Below are 17,335 nucleotides of genomic sequence, written 5' to 3' on the forward strand. Positions count from 1 at the left end.
TCGCTGGAACGAAGCAGGTATTACCCACACTATCGATTTATGCTTTCGCCTTCCTTGCGGTGGGAATCGTTCACCACTCGCTGCTTTCCTTTGCTTCTGGCATACTGCTACCAATACTTTCGATTTCCGATTTGGCCAAATGAGTATAACCTTGTTGGACATCCTCACCATTACTGGACTGCCCATCGATGGCGAGCCCTATCTGCATGGCCAATTCGATTCTGACACCTTCGCATCAACCATGAACCAAACTGGTCGCGGTGCTCATAGCGGCTCTTACCCGCGGTGGTTGCTTTTCTATCGCAAGGAGCGCAATGCTACTGGTGGCATCGCTTTTCTGGAGTATTGGCTCTGTAAATTCATATTCTGTACTTCCTCCTGTAAGCCCACTGGTGCTTGGACTCTTCTAGCGACAGCCCTCTACAATGGTCGCCGTGTGGGATTAGGACAACCAATGTTGGGCGCCCTCTACCGTACTCTATATCAGGCCACTATGCATCCTTTTGAGACCAGCATTTCTGGCCCTTTTTGGATCCTTGATTTCTGGATTCAAACTTATTTTTCATTCTTCCGCCGCGACGATATTCCACTCCTACCACCGACTAATGCCCTTCTTGGTCATTGGTTTTGTCGCGATGCGAGGTACACATCTCCCCCCTATTCTGAATGCTTCTCATACTTGTATCTCCTACACGAAATGCCATACTGTGATTTAATACTCAGTAGGAGATACCCTGCTCCTCTTCAAAACGGATTCCTTCCTGGGGCTCCCAACTATAATGATCGCGCGCGCTTGGCTTTTCGCCGCGCGATCTCTTGTTCAGACATTAGGCTCGCTGCTGATGAACTCAGTTATGAGCTCTATGCCCCCAACCATTTTGCCCGCCAGTTTGGTCTTATTCAGCTGGTGCCTTTTCCCCTCTATGATGCCTGGAATTTTTATACCTCTTGGCGACGAATTGGTCCCTCTGATGGGGCTCCGCCAGAGCAAAGCATGCTCGCGCTGGTCGACCTCCCAAACTAGGCTAGTAACATCGTCCCCGTGGATGGGACCGCCGAAGATTATGATCAATGGTGGGAAGAAGTTTCTGTCAACTGTTGGCGGCAAAGGGACGACGCGCTCTTCGCGGCCATCTTCGAAGACTTGAGGTATCCTTATGATGCTGATACTGAAGCACTCGCTCGCTTTCATGAAGACGAAGAAAGACCTCCACCACCCGAACCGGCTCCGCGACCCGCGCGAGCCCCGCGCTTGGTTCAAGCTGGTATTGTCATTCGCGAGCAACCTCCAGAGGTACTTGCCTTGATATGTCCCTTTGTTTCCCTTGTCATCTCCACCTCTGTCTCCTAACCCGAAATTTATAGCAGGGACGCGTGCCGCCTTCAGGCAGTCGCACAGTAGGTGTTCCTCCGGCCACTGGTCCGGCCGCTAAGCAAAAAGCAGTACTGATCCGGCCTGAAGTAGAGGATACTTCTTCTGATGATGACGATCCTCAAACTGTAAGGGTTCTCGCTTTAGAACCTTCTTTGTTATTTTAGCAGCCCTCAACGTCTAATTGACTTTGTTTAAACCTTGACAGATTGCTGCTGCTCTGGCACGCAAACGCAGTCGCGCTGAGCTCAGAACTGACCCATGGGCAGAAGACGAACCAACCGCTGATCGACTGGTAATGCCTCTCTCCCGGAGACACTGATGCCTTGTCTGGTTATGTATAGCTCATAATGTTTCTCTGCTTCAGGTTCGTCGCAGGCTTTCTAGGCCAATTGGGGAAGGATCCTCTGCTGCCAGCGAGGGTGTATCTGGTACAAACGCCCAAAAGACCGACGATGGCCCTCCCTCTGCGATCAATGCTGCAAACCAAATGCAGCTGGTTGTAATTCCAGAACCAGTTACAGTTGACGGTCCACCTGAGGCTGAAGACAAGATGTCTCTCCTTCCTACTTTCCGCGAGGAACCCATTCCCCTTCTGGCATCGACGGTGCCTGACCTGGACCCAATCCTTGGTGAAGCTGTTCTAGCGCCAATGGTAGGTTTCCGCGAGCCAGCAGTTGAAGAGGTAACTCTCTTAATCAAAAATGTTTATCTTTCCCTTTTGGCCTGGTTATTCTGAAAGTATATCTTTTCTTTTTTAGGGTCCAAACGCTGAAGTAGCAGCAGAAGAAATCGCGAACGAGGATCCCACTGAACCTGTTCCTAATGTGGTTGGCCAAGAACCTGCCCCCCATGCCCCCCAAGTCATTGAAGCTGGGGAACGTGAAGAACTTCATGAACCACTAACAGAAGCTATACCCGTCGCGGAGCCTCCTGAGGCCTCTGGCGCTGAACCCCCTACTCCATCCACTTTAGAACGTTTAGCTCGCGTGCTCGAAGTGACCCCGCCTGGGGTTGTAGATGAAGCTAGGGAAGGTCTCCGTCGCCTCTTGGGTCCCGATATACTGATTCCTGACGCGCCCGCGAGAGTTTTGGAGTATCTGAGGGTACTTCTTCGCGAGGGCGCGGTCACTGAAGAACAATTCCAAGAGGTTGATGGGCTGCTGCGAGATCTCCCACAAGGGCTTAACGAGAGGGCAGTCGCTAACGCGCAGGCTAGACAGACTGAAACACATTACCAAGCTCTTACTCATCAAACTGACAATGTCCGCGGTCACTTGGGCGATCAGGCTGATCTCATCAGGGATCTGACACTCGAGAGGAACCACCTGAGATCCCAGATTCTTTCTTTTCAAGCCCGCTTGATCGAGGTTACTGCTATGCTCGCCCACGCGGAGCCTCAATTGGAACAACCCCTCGCTGCCTTCGAGACGCTGTCCCAAGAACTGGCCCAAGCCCGTGTGGCAGCCCAACAAGCTGCTCAAGCTGCTGCGGATGCTAACTTTCGACTGGACGAACTCTTTCTCCGCTTGACCCGAGCAGGCCGAAGATTTTTAGGCCCCTAGTTATTCCGTTACTGGGCCCATATCTGTATGAACAATATTATTATGAATATCTAAAATATTTAGCCCACCTTTGTTGGCCCAAATACATGTTCAGATTTTCTGGCAGTTCAGCGTTCAACTGTTTGAAAAGATATTCTCGAAACAAAGCGGTTATCTCCTTGAAAATCGCCCCGCTTCCCACGCGCTTTCAATCATCTTCATTTCCGAGATCTTTGCATTCAATTCCATCGATACTCTTATTGATGGCGTTGAACGTGCTTCAACTGCCCTTCTTAGAGTCGAGACCACTGAAACTGGTCCTATAAATACCTGTGCTTGTGAGAAAAAAAAAAAAAAAAACTCAAGCGAATATGGCTTTCCCAGTAATAGTGTCACAAACCCTACTTCTCTTTCTTCTGTTCCAAAAATCTTCTCCTTACGATCTCAGCCTCAAACCCAAATCCTTAGGTCTTATGGCTTAATCTCAATACCTGAGTAGGTCTCATGGCCTAATCTCAGGTCCATCCGCATGTCTTTGGTCTCTGGAAATCCGGATAGGAATCTCCGGTTTCAGTTAGGCTGAAGAACACGCGGCGCTCCTAACGCGGCGGAAAGAGATTTTGAGTGATCCCTCTCCTCAGATTTCTCGCGTGGAGCAGGCGGGAGAAGAGCGGGCGGCCACTCAAGGCCGAGCGTTCTTCTTTCGCAGCCTACCTCTAGGGCCAGACTGTCTGACTTATGTTTTTCCCCTAGAGGTAGATGTGGTTGTGAGTTGCGCTCTCCTGCAGACCATCTTCATCCCAGAGGGTAATGGATTACTTCCTTCCCTCCATCTTCAGTACAAATGAGAGCAGCTGCAACTCAGATCAGATAAGACATGTGGGTGAAGAGAGGGAGAGGAAGAGAGCTTTTGATCATAGCACCGCCCCCTTGTCAACGCAAGATTCAAGATTTCAGCAACTCTTATGATTTGTGGGCCACTTTTGGCCTTGTAACCTGCAAATGTAATAGTTTCGATTTGTATTGCTTCTGGCCGCAAAGCCACTTTATGAATGAAAGCTTCTGAGTATTATTGCAAAAGAAACTGTTATAAAATAAGGCCTCATGTATAGGCCATTACATATATATATATATTCTTAACACATCTTGTCAAGTGAAAATAAATTGCTACAAAAAGTATTGCTACAATACACAGCCTCTGTGAAGGCCTGAATATATAGGATGTTGCCCCCCATAGTGTTCGTAGGGGAAGGGAAGACAGGATGCGAAGGCCACAAAAAGGGCCTGAGTAGGGATGGATGTTGGGGACTGACGAAGACTATGTTTGCCCCCCTGTCTGAGAAGGGGAATCTGGAGGATCTTCGAACTCCCAAACACTAGGGTAAAACTTCTTCAGGAATCGTCCGTTGATGGGGTTGCGATGGACGTCACCGTCCAAATCTTTGAGGTGAAAGGCCCCGCGCTCCAGAATGCGGTGAACAACAAAGGGTCCTTCCCATCGCTGGGTCCATTTACCGCGACCTGTCAACTTCTCACCAAAGGGAAGAACAGCCTTCTAAACAAGGTCACCTTCTTTGTAACTACGGCCACGCGTCCTCTTGTCATAGGCGCGAGCAACACGCTGTTTTTCCATTACCAAATTATCCAAAGCCGTTAAGCGCTGCTCGCTGAGGTCCTCATGCTCTTGCCACATCGCTTGGACATAGTCTTCGCCTATCAAGTGATGCTGATCCTGGACTCGCAAGGATTGAACGTTTATTTCTAAGGGTAAAACTGCGTCATGACCAAACATGAGTGCATAGGGCGTTGTAGCAGTGGGATTCCTCTTGGAAGTGCGATAAGCCCATAATGTCTCATACAACGTGTTGTGCCACTGGCGAGGGTTTTCAACAAGCATCTTCTTGAGAAGGGTGATAATAATCTTGTTACTGGCTTCCGCTTGACCGTTGGACTGAGCATAATATGGAGTGCTGTGGACGAACTGGATGCCCAACTCGTTGACAAGTTTCTCGACCTCACCGCCCATAAACGCTGCCCCCCTGTCGGAAACGAGCACCTCAGGGATACCAAACCTGCAGATGATGTGCTGGAAAATGAATTGGCGAATGGTGGTACCAGAAGCCTCTTTTAAAGGGGCAGCTTCGACCCATTTAGTGAAGAAGTCTGTGGCCACAATGATGAACTTGTGTTGAAGGGAAGAATGGGGGTGAATCATCCCAATCAAGTCCAATGCCCAACCGCGCGCAGGCCAAGGCTTAATAATAGGTTGCATGGGAATGTTGGGGATGTGCTGCACTGGACCATGTGCCTGGCAATCTTGGCATCCTTTGGCGAACGTGATACAATCCTTCAAAATGCCAGGCCAATAGTAGCCATGTCTCCTGATAAGCCAACGCATCTTAGGGCCCGCTTGATGGGAGCCACATACTCCTGTATGGACCTCGCGCATTAGCCGTTTTGCCTCCCTGCCATAGACACATCTGAAGTCCATGCCATCTTCTCCACGTCGTCGCAGCTCGTCGCCCCTGAGGAAGTAGTTCAAGGCCAGAAAACGAACCTTCCAGTCTGTCGTAAGATCTGGATGCTTGAGATAAGCGATCAGCGGAATTCGCCAATCGACATCAATAGGTTCTAGGACAGCGACGACCGGATCGTCGGGCGGGTCAGGCCGTGCGAGCCATGAAGGCAGCGTGCGGCGCTCAACTTTCAGTATGCGCTCGCGAACCCCATATTTCAGTGTAATACCCGTAGCCAATTGAGCAAGCTCATTGGCCGCAAAATTGCGCTCGCGGGGTATGTAATCCAAATCAGCGTCATCAAACTGATCCAGAAGCTCAATAGCGCGAGTGAGATATGGCACGAGCAAACAGCTTACACACCTGTACTTCTCCGGGAGCTGATTTATCACGAGCAGAGAGTCACCACGTACCTGAACGTCCCTTACCCCCATTTCCAGTAAGACTTCCAGGCCAATAATAAGGGCCTCATACTCTGCCTGGTTATTAGTGCATTTAAACTCCAATTGGAAAGAATAGGAGAAACGATCGCCCGCTGGGTTTTCCAGAACAATTCCGGCTCCTGCTAATGTTTCTGTTCTTGATCCATCGAAGAATAATACCCAGGGTTGTAGTGAGACAGTGGCTTGATACCATATTGCATACTCTGGGATGTGCGCCAAATCTGGTCGAGTTGCGGTGGTGATCGCGATCTCTAATTCCTTGACTGGGGGAATATCCAACATAGGGTGATGTGCCAGAAAATCTGCAATAGCTTGTCCCTTCACTGCTTTCTGTGGCACATATTGTAGCGAAAACTCTGATAAAGCTAATACCCATTTGCCAATGCGGCCCCTTAGAATAGGGCGCGACAACATGTACTTAACCAGGTCGGTTTGAGCGATGATGCTCGTAGTAAAGGATAGCATATAATGTCGCAACTTGCAAGCGGAGAAGTACAACGTGAGACACAACTTTTCCATAGGAGAGTACCTTGTCTCGCAATCTGTAAGTGTCCTACTGAGGTAAAAAATGGCATGCTCGACACCTTCTTCATCGTCTTGGGCAAGTAAGCTGCCTATAGAGACTTCAGCCGCTGAAATATATAGCTTTAACGGAAATCCAGCTCGCGGGGGAACCAGGACTGGTGGACTCGCTAAATAGGCCTTGATTTTGTCGAAAGCCTCTTGATGCTGAGATTCCCATACAAACTCATTCTGTCCTTGCAACTTCAGCAATGGAGAGAAAGGCTGGATCTTACCTGCAGAGTTAGAAATAAAACGTCGCAGGAAGTTGATTTTACCCAGCAAACGTTGTAGCTCCTTCTTAGTTTGTGGAGGGGACGCGTTGATGACCGCGCTCGCTTTATCCTCAGGGACCTCAATTCCCCTTTGATGTACAATGAAGCCCAAGAAATCCCCTGCTTGAACGCCGAACACGCACTTGGCGGGGTTCATCTTCAGCTTATGTTGGCGCATTCGCTAGAAGACTCTCCTGAGATCTATGATGTGGTTCCCTTTCTCTTTTGATTTAACCACGACGTCATCGATGTAAACTTCTAAAATTTTCCCAAGGATATCGTGGAAGATCAGGTTCATAGCTCGCTGATAAGTGGCCCCAGCATTCTTCAGTCCAAAAGGCATAACCACATACTCGAAAACACCCGCGAATCCAGGACAGCGGAATGCAGTTTTATGTCTGTCCTCCTCCGCGACCGGAATTTGGTGATACCCTGCGGTGCCATCCATAAAGGACAGTAATTCATGTCCTGCTACAGCGTCTACCAACATATCCGCCACCGGCATGGGGTAAACATCTTTAGGTGTAGCGATATTGAGGTCTCTGTAATCCACGCAGACCCTCATCTTACCATTCTTCTTGCGAACTGGCACTATATTAGATAGCCACTGATTGTATTTGGCCACTCTGATAATGCCTGATTTATGCATTTTCTCAACTTCCTCTTTGACAAGGACTTGGGTTTCTGCATTCATTCTTCGCGGTTCTTGTTTCACAGGCCTCTTGTCAGGGAGTGTTGGTAGCTGATGGCAAACCAAATCCGGTGACAGGCCGGGCATATCTTCATATCTCTCTGCAAAGCAATCTTTGAATTCCAGTAACAACTCAATAAGCCTCTGTTTTTCGCTAGGCTCCAAATAAGCACTGATAGCCACTTCCATAGGCTCTTCTGTCGTTCCAAGATTGACCTTTTCAGTAGGGTCTCTGACCTTAGGGGGTGTGTCGTCCAACGCTGCCGGAGCGAGCTGAATTTCTACCTCCTCTTCCTGTTCCTGATCAGAGAACTCTTCATTGACGGTTTCTAAAGTTGCGACTCGATCATAGGCCTCTTTCTCCACTAAGTACGAAGATAATCTTTCATACAGCGAGTGGAGGGCCTCCATCCCTTCCTCTGGAAGGTCGTAATCCATTAATCGTTTAATGGTTTGGGCACAGGGTGGCCAGGCCTGTCCAAGCCTTCCTGTACGAGCGTGAGCCCCCACTGTGCCAAATCAGAGGCCGTCACCCCTGTGGGGCGGCCCTTGTTATCGATGCCACTGACTTGCAATGGAGTAATAGGCTCCAAGTAGTACCTGGCATCTACATAATTCGCGGAAACTGGAAATGGACGAGGGTCAGCTTTGATCACTTCAGCCTTATCTGTTTCTCTGTTCCACATAATGAGTTCCTGATGGAGAGTTGATGGAACACAATAACTCCGGTGGATCCAGTCCCTGCCCAGAATAGCGCTATAGGCTGCATAACAGTCAGTTACAAAGAAAGCATAAACACCCTCTGCAGGACCAACCTTGATGCGCAAGAAAAGTAATCCCAAGGTTTTCGACACAGTCCCTGCGAAGTTCTTGAGTGTAAGGGATGTAGACTGGATTTTCTCTTTCTTGATCCCGAGCAAATGCATGGTCCTGGTAGTGATGACGTTCACAGCAGCTCCGGTATCAACCATAATCTTGCTAACTTTGGTGCCGCCAATCTCCGCTGTGATGTACAAAGGTCGCATGTGTTGAACCATAGCGGGTGTAGGCCTGGTGAAGCTCATGAAGAATTCTTTGCTGTTGGCATCTTCCGTTTCAAGAAAGACAGCCTCCTCTACAGGTGATGTGATCGCTGATGTAATCTGCAAAGGTTGGGCGCTATTTTCTTCAGTTTCTACACAATCTTGCGCGGCGACTGGTAGTGCATACCTCGCGGGGAGAACGTAGACCATGTTGCAAGATATATCGATCACAACTGTTCCATCCATGTCCGCTTGCAGGTTCAGCTTGGGTTCTTTGACAGGTATGTCAGTATTGAATTGCTTAGCCAGCCGCTCAACCAATGATTCCTCTGTAAGGCCTTTTACCTCACATTGCTCGTGCCCCGGTATCCCGGTGGCTCGCTCAGGCGAGTTGGACTTTGGGTCACTTGTTGTAGTCACCTCAGGGGTAACAACGACACTCTGGACCCTTTTAGGTTTCCACTGTAGCGTATTGGGAACTTTGTCCCTGCCCCCCAGTCTCTCAAAAACTGAGGATTTGGCCTCTGAATCGTCGCGAGACAACTTGCGCCTGACATGCGGTCGCCTAGTCGGCGAACTCTCCTTCCGAGCTGGCGGAGGTCTCCTCTCGTCCGTAATCCTGCAAAAAACACTGGGCTGAGATCCCCCTTTTGCTGAGCTCGCTTGCTTTTGGAAGCTGCGGGGAGTTATTAATGGCTTAGTAGCTAATATCTCCATCTCTTTCTGATACTGTTCAGGTGATTTGACCAGCTGCGAAGGTTTGATCAGACCCTGGTCCAGAGCCTCCAGCGCGCGTTTGGCTTCTCCAAATCTGCGCTGCAGTTTTCTCTTCTTGGAAGGACTAATTTCCACTGCCTTCCCCTTTTCCCTTGTATACCACTTACCTTCCTTAATTGTGGCGGCAGAGGCAGGAGGTATGTAGGGCTTGGTCAAGATGTCTTTGCGCTTGATCACAGCCTTCTCTTCTGATTTCTGATCAACCGCGGCCGCTTTCAACTTCTGGAAGAGATTGGAATCCTTCGGGGACGGTGGTGATTCCAGTTTCTCGTTTTTTCTTGGACTGGAAGGCTGATAGTTCTGTGATGGCGACGACCATTTGATAGGTGGGAGAGAACCAAAACGAAATGTTTGCTCGCCCTCCTCGCGTGACACTTGAATGCCACACTCTTCCTTGCATCGCGAGCATAAGACCACAGATGAGGCTTTACTCACTGGCTCAAACTTCTTCTTTGCAGGAGGCGCATCTCTGTCAGGTTGGTCTCCTTTCGCCTTTTCACTCAAATCTAGGGTTGGTTTCCTCCGACTCTGCTTAGTCCAATTCACGTCGACCATGTTGACCCCAGTGTCAGGAAAAGGGTTCAGGTCTACGAGCGCTGCCGCTGTTACTGGAGCCTCTACCTGCAAACTACCGTTATTAAGCCATACCTGAATCTGGTCTTTGAGTTTCACACAGTCTGCTGTATTATGATTCCACAGGTTGTGAAATTTGCAGTACTTCTTCCCTTTTAGCTGGTCTGGACGAGGAAACGGTCCAAAGTCGGTCTTTACCATCTTCGCATTGATCATCTCATCTAGGATTTCATGTGCCTTATTGGCATCATACGTATATGCCGCGAATTCCGGTTTGGTGAAGGCCATTGATTTGAGCTTGACAGGTTCTTTGGAAATTTTCAACTGTTTCAAGGCTGGATTCTTTCTCCCTGTCAGCTCATAAGCAGCGATGTCATTATCCTCCTCTTCATCATCATCTTGACTCAACTCTTCACTGTGGTGGGGATAGTAGGGGTCATAAGTAGCCGGTTGGTAGCTCAGGGCCGCTACAGTGCGATGTTTTCCTGGTACATATGTCCCCTTGGAAGCATTCTTCCTTGCATCAGTTTCCCTAAGGAGATGCTCGAAGCTGCCCACCTCTGTGATGAGTTCTCCCATTGACTGGATCATGCTGCCATGCTGCTTCTTTCGCTGTCGAGGCTCCAAACCCTTGATCGCCAACTTGATCAACTCTTTCTCCGGCAGGATCACATTCAGTTTGGCCTTCTGAATCTGGAAGCGTTGAAGGTATGCAACGGCGGATTCAGTAGGCTGCTGAGCCATCTGGGTGAGAGAAGCCAAATCAACTTCAGGCTCAATGGCTCCAAAAGTTTCTCGAAAGAGTTTCTCCATTGCGGGCCAATCTGCCACTGTTCCTGGTCGGAGTTTGGAAAACCACCTGAAGGCCGCTCCCGAAAGAGAAGTGCCAAAGATCCTGCACTTGAGGATGTCATCATTCTGGTACTGGCCGCATTGCACTTTGAACCTGGCCAGATGAGTGATTGCGTTCTCGGTGTCTTCCCCTGAAAAAGTAGAAAATATGATGTTTTTATATCCCCTGGGAAATGGCCCGAGCATTATATGCGGCGGGAAAGGTCCCTCATAGACCCCATCCATTTGGGCTCTCGGGTTAGCCATCCTGATAATCTCCTCAACTTCGTCTCGCCTAACATATTCCGGGCCTAGAGGAGGGGGAGGTATTGCCATAGTGTGGCGAGCAGCCTGTGTGGGTATGGCCTGGTTCACAATTGCTGCCTCTTCTCCCATCTGGACAGCGCGGGTTGTAGCGGGCTGTTGAAAAGTCACTGCCGGCATAGGCATCTCTTTTGTCAAAGCTGTTATCTTGACAGGATTACCAGCTTGGTCAATCCCGTAATAACCTCCTGGCAGCTCTTGATATATGTTTTCTGCCCCGTCGCTGTCGTACTGAGCGAACACGGTGGAGTCGGATGGAACTGTGCCACCTTTCGATGTCTGCTGCCGCTGTCTGGTGGTCTGCCCGCCTGACGAAGTAGCCTTTTCTTTGCTACCGCCAATAACCAGCGCTTGTTCTTTATGTTTCTGTGGCGTAGCAGCAGCTGTTGTGGGAGGTGTAGCGGTGCTGCCGCTAACTTTCTCTAGCTGATTCGGCGGCACGTACTTACCTGAACCAGATGGTTGGCCAAGGGAACCCAGGATAACGTTAGGATCACCTAACGTCTTGTTCAACACTTCTTTAGCTTGGTTCAACTCGGCTCTTTGCATGGCCACCTCAGTTGCGAGATTCTCTCCATCCTTACGAAAGCTTGCCATATCAGACGCTGCCTGCTTCGTATGGTTCTCGATAATCGCTATCAATCCTTGGTGGCTCCGGTTCTGGTTCTCTGCAATACTTGTAGCATGAGCCCTTAGCGCATTCTCTGTTTGCGAGATTTGTTCTGTAGTCTCCACTGACTGTCGGGAAAGACGTTCGTGTATCTCGCGTATAATCTTATTTGTCCTCGCGTTTTCCCTTTCGAAATCAGCGGCGATCCACCTGCTATGATTTTCAACGTTTTCCTTCATGATCGCGAGCGCGACCTCGGTTGTTGCTCCCTCTGGAATAGGCTTCGCAACGAAAGCCTCTATTCCTCTACTCCCCTCTGTGTTGGAGAGAGTGGTAGTGACAGGCTCATTGGCCTGAGTAACAGTAGTAGTTTGACCCTCAGCAGTGGTCTGGTAATTCTCTCCTTGTTCCGCTGACATATTGGAGGATTCGGAATGGAGAGAGAATCTTTGACTAACTTGTTCTTCAGAAAGACCACGACACTCCGTACGAGAATGCGGTATGTAACTGGAGGTCTTATGCTTTGAGCAGTTAGCGTAGCCCTTTTTGTAAGGGTTTTCGCTTGACTTCCCAATGGCTAACGTTCACGAAAAGACACTAGTTGGTCCCACTGGGCGTGCCAAAATGTTTGGCGCAAAAACCAGTTGGCTTGCAAACTGTCTCTTTTGAGCGTGTGCGCAGGCGTGCCAGCACCGTGGGGTGCAGTCGTCGGGGTAATCCCTTGACCTGACTTCTTCTTCAAGCGTTGTGGACGAGGAGAGCACCAACCTCGCCACAAGGTTCTTCTCTAGCCTTCCGAGAAAGGACTTTCTGCCTTACGGATAAGGACTTTGGGTGTGATCTCTTCGCGTCACCGAATCGATACTTAGTGTTGTAGACTAAGCAGAGCAATCACTGGGAAGTTTGGAGAAAGCACGGGTTGCGCTAAAGCGTGACTTTAGCTTCGCTGGGTTGCGAGGGCGTTACCCTTGCTTCGCTGGTAGTAACGGTGGCGGTTGCGCTCGCAGTCGGCTCCTGGGGAGACTGGGACTGGAAGTACGGTCGCCGGGTTGATCTGGTGATGCTGACAGTCGGCTCTTGGAGAGACTGGGACTGGCACGCGGTCACCGGATTTCAACAAGGTTGAAGGTTTGCTCCGGGGAGGCTTTGTAATCGCTAGGATTGATTGATATGAGAGAGGTCCTTTATTCGTCCTTGAAACCTGGTATATATACCTAGGGTTTCGACTGCTCCTTGCCACAGAAGGATTATTGGTTGAAGTTTCCTATTCAATCCTCGCTACCCGACTCCAATAAGGTTTCGTTTTCCTTATGGATCACGGAATGGGTGAAGCTGTAACCCAAACCCGAATAGACTTATTTTTGGGCCGCAGGTATCGGCCCGCTGTGCTGAATCCACTAAAGGATCTTGCCAAAAATACTTTTGGGCTCAAACAGAACTTCAAAAAACTTGGCCACAACGCTCACCAATCACCAGGAAACATAAAACGTCATCTTTATACAGGGCTTTGAACCAATAAGATGATGAAGAATCATGATCATGCAAGAGTAGAAGTTATAGGACTGGCATGGATTCTCAACGTTTAGTTTTACCTTATAATGTATTTTCAATTACAAGTTAATGCGAACAATAAAATCAAGTTGACCCAGTCAACAGCAAAGTTCAGATTTCAGAAGTTATAATTTCCTCGGGTATCTCTCATAATAAAGATACAGAGTAAAGACGGGCCATTTTTAATAAAATCATCTTCTACAAGGCTACAATCAGTTTGCATCGATCACGTAGCCACAAGCTACAATAAGACACTTGACAGGGCACTTGAAGAGTCTGGTACGACTTACAATATCAAACAGCTACACTATACCAACTGAGAACTCTACAGTCTGGTCAACCAGCCTCTGCCCCTTGGTATTTTAATTGTACATATACCAGGAAAGAAAAGTAACAAGAAAACTTTAAAGCAGACCAATGCAGGAATAATATATAAGCGAGTTCAAGCTTCCCATACTCAGCTGGAAACTCAAGCAGTGCTGTCAAGAAATGGATAATCAGTGTAACCAAGAACCGGATCAGATGTGTAGAATGTATCTCTGTTGTACTTATTTAGAGGAGCATTAATCTCAAATCTCTTTGGCAAATCTGGATTAGCCAAGAACCAACGACCAAAAGCAATAAGATCTGCACGGCCCTCAGCCACAGCATTGTTCCCATCTTCCCTGTCAAAACCACCAGTAGCAATGAAGGTACCATTAAAAGCCTTTCTCATGGGTACAAGACTCTGGGGACATCCAATTTTTTCCCCAACTGTGTCCACTCTTGGCTCAAACATGTGGCAGTACAGGATTCCATATTTGTTCAAGGAATTGGCTAGATAGAGGCCCAATTCCTTTGGATTAGAATCTCCGGATTCCATATAGTCGGCAAATGGAGATAATCTAATTCCAACTTTATCTGCTCCTATCTCGTTGACAACAGCTTCAACAATGTCTAGTGCAAATCGGCAACGTTTTTCTAGAGATCCACCATATTGGTCTGTTCGATCATTTACTTGATCTTTTAAAAATTGATCGATAAGGTAGCCATGGGCACCATGAATTTCAACCCCATCAAAGCCTATGAAATAGACAAACAATAATATTAGTGTAGCGAAGACTTTTGAAACTTGTCGTTCCCCAAAACCAAAACGAAGAGAAAATGGTAACTTATCGATCATATAACGAACTGAAAGTAAGAAATTGTTATTCCTAGAAGACTTGTACATTTTTTTTTTTGTCCAGTACAACTTTTTTATCTTCTAACAAGACATTTTTGGCACCACACTTTGATATAATACGTTTCTGTAAAAGGACGTGTATATTTATTTCATATTTAACTTAAAAAGGATTACCAGCTTCCATAGCATTCCTTGCAGCAAGTCTAAAATCATTGACAATTTGAGGAATTTCATCTGTCCTTAATCGTCTTGGAGGGGTGAACTGGGCAACATCAACGCCATTAGCTCGTATTTGGGGCGTTAGGGGCTTGTCAGTAGAAGAGATTGGGGCTTGCCCATTTGGCTGAAAGCCTATAAGCAAATAGGGATAGAATCACCATGAGACACAATAGATTATATTGAAGGAATATCCAATTCATTGAGCTACAACAACCCCATATAATAACAATATTGGTGAAAAAGAAGTTTATAATAGATAGGTTTAGATCATTCAGTGAAATACAGATACCATGCATGCAGGTTCTGTGGACCCAATCAAACATATCGATCTTTCATGTTATTCTCCAGGTTGACTTGGCATAAAATGGTACCATAGATACCAATCTGAGATCTTTTTTTTTGGATAAAAAAAAAAGAAAAAGAAAAAAAGATCTCAGATTGGTATCTATATTCACTTGTTATGAAACCATAATATATCGCCAACAGAGAAACAAGATTGTGGCTGTCATTCACTTGTTATGAGGCATAGCAGATGCTACACTAGTTTTAAATTCTAAGTTATTTTAATTTATCAAACTCCATCCACCTTGAAACTTTCTGTTTTCCTAATAACCTAAGGAAGCCAAACAACTATCACAAAAAAAAAAAAAAAAAAAAAAAAAAAAAAAAAAAAAAAAAACAAGGAAAAACAATTAGATTTCAAATGCTTCACTAGTCTAATTAGTCACTTATGCTCACAAGGGTTTCTAGGATAAAGTTAAGTCATAAAGGTACCCTAAACCCTAAGTCAGGAACGCACCAGTATTTGAAAGCCTCCCCACATGCCAAATCTGACAGAAGAAGATACCCCCTTTAGCATGTACAGCATTGACAATGGGTTTCCATGCTTCAACTTGCTCCTTTGTCCATATACCAGGAGTATCTGGATACCTTCACATATGAAAGAAACAAAAAGCGATCAAAATTTTCAATGGGGAAGTTGCAAATTCTGCTGCATCTTGTGATTAAAGATTTTACAGAAAGAAACTTGATAGTTATTCTTAAAGTTACCCTTGTGCTGTGTCAGAAACTCCAGTGGCTTCAGCTATGAGAAGACCTCCTTTAGATGTTCTCTGAGAGTAATATAAGATGGCATGTGGCTGGGGAACATTTCCATATGATCTCTGTCTAGTCAATGGCGCTAAAACAACTCTGGAATAAATAAACAAATTAAACACTTATTAATACAACCATCAATACTGTCTTAATGGACACTGGCAGTATCTAAGAAATTACATCTCTATGACCAGTGACAAGTTTGAAAGAGATAACATATATAACTAGCTCTTGAAAATATTATCATATTATCTTAGCCAAACAAAATATGAAACATTACCAAACATAAACCGGATTGGATTATGAAATGCTCAGGGAGGAAGGGCAATACTTTTCCTAATAAATTGCTACTAAAATAGAAATTTAACGATGAATTCAAAGCGACAGTTCAGTTGTAACGAACCCTTCTGGCTTCACACCCCACACATGTATCATCCCCGTCTTGGCGGAAACATAAATCGATTATTAATGTGTCAGTCGTAGTAATCATCTACGCAGATCAATTGTACCAGACCCAGATCATATCAATGGCAAATCATAACCCCAGCACACAAATTCATCCAAACCCAACATTATCTGGGTCTTAGCAACATCATTATTATATAATGTACACGATTAAGCAAGTATCTCAATAGATCAACCAATCACAACGCAAGACTTTTTCATCCTCAAACAGTAAACTTTCTCATTCCTTGTTCAATTGGGAGTTTCCACAAACACATCTTCTGAGTTTACAAAACAAAACCGATCATATTATGGTCAACTAATGCACAAACAAAATGATCCAATTCCAAATTTGGAAGATGAGAAAACCAAAACCTGTTCTTGGGCTCTTAGCAATAATATCAACCAACGTAACATGCAATGCAGAGAGAAAGATTAAAGCAGGTTTACCTGTGAGAAAGATCAAACGTTCCCAACTTGTAAGGAGTAAGAAGAGGAAGTGTGGGAGCTTGGTTAGCCATCTATCTGACCTTGCAATCTGGGTACTTCAAGTTCTTGGAGCTTTAATAGTTCTGGTCTGGAAATGAATGGAAGACACAATTGGGTCTTTATAATGTGCTGGAAGACAACGTCGGCTGTTTGGAACCAATAATGTCGTAAATGGGAAGTATATACGGAGAGCTGCCAGTATTGACTTGACCTGTGGCCGTAAGATTTTGTCTTTCTTTCTTTGAAAACAAGTTATCAATTGATTATTGAGTTCTTCCTTTTATGTTGGAACTTGGAATTCAATTTCGAGCGATAGGTTCCCAAATGATAATAGAGGTCTTCCGGAACTTGGAATTCAACTTCGGGCGATAGGATAGGATCCCAAACGGAAGAAAAAGCAAATTCTCTATTTTTTTGAAAAGGAGTGATTCAATTGAGGTCTTCAGACGCTACCTCCTCTCTTTTCCTTTTTTGTTGGTTTTTTTTTTTTTTTTCTCTTTACTTTCATCATGAACCCAAATAAAGCCTCGAGTGTATTTCCTTAAAGGGTAAAATATCGATCATTAAGATAAGTAATCACTAATCAAAGCGGTATAGTTATTAGTTAACCAAAATACAATACAAGTAGATTAAATAAATAATGTGCAGCTAAAATATAGATTCAAACTTGCACGCCACTCCACCATTTGTGATGATATCACCACCTAAAGAAAATCTGCCACTTGTGTTTGCTACACTAACTCTAGTTAACCATTTAAATTTAAAATTAATAATTGATTAAATAATATAAAGATAGAGAAATTGAGTTTGCTGAGGGATTTCTGGAATCGCGTTTT

General features: G+C 46.2%; 1 protein-coding gene across 1 annotated transcript; it reads right to left on the reverse strand.

Moving 5' to 3' along the window:
• Nucleotides 1–13,247: 13,247 nt before the first annotated feature.
• Nucleotides 13,248–16,669, reverse strand: LOC133742041 (12-oxophytodienoate reductase 2-like). The gene is made up of 5 exons (XM_062169733.1): nucleotides 16,461–16,669; nucleotides 15,522–15,662; nucleotides 15,271–15,401; nucleotides 14,427–14,603; nucleotides 13,248–14,152 (listed from the first exon to the last, which is right to left on the reverse strand). The coding sequence occupies exons 1-5, from the start codon at nucleotides 16,529–16,531 to the stop codon at nucleotides 13,560–13,562; spliced, it is 1,113 nt and encodes a 370-aa protein (XP_062025717.1). The 5' UTR covers nucleotides 16,532–16,669; the 3' UTR covers nucleotides 13,248–13,559.
• Between the last annotated feature and the right edge of the window lie 666 nt (nucleotides 16,670–17,335).

The sequence above is a fragment of the Rosa rugosa genome, chromosome 4, assembly GCF_958449725.1.
Source record: "Rosa rugosa chromosome 4, drRosRugo1.1, whole genome shotgun sequence".
Lineage (NCBI taxonomy): Eukaryota > Viridiplantae > Streptophyta > Magnoliopsida > Rosales > Rosaceae > Rosa > Rosa rugosa.

Coding starts and splice junctions, on each gene's coding strand:
- LOC133742041 (XM_062169733.1), bottom strand. CDS start 16,531: ATGGCTAACCAAGCTCCCACACTTCCTCTTCTTACTCCTTACAAGTTG. Junction 14,604..15,270: donor GGGGAGGCTTTCAAATACTG/GTGCGTTCCTGA, acceptor ATTTGCTTATAG/GCTTTCAGCCAAATGGGCAA. Junction 14,153..14,426: donor AAGGAATGCTATGGAAGCTG/GTAATCCTTTTT, acceptor TCTATTTCATAG/GCTTTGATGGGGTTGAAATT.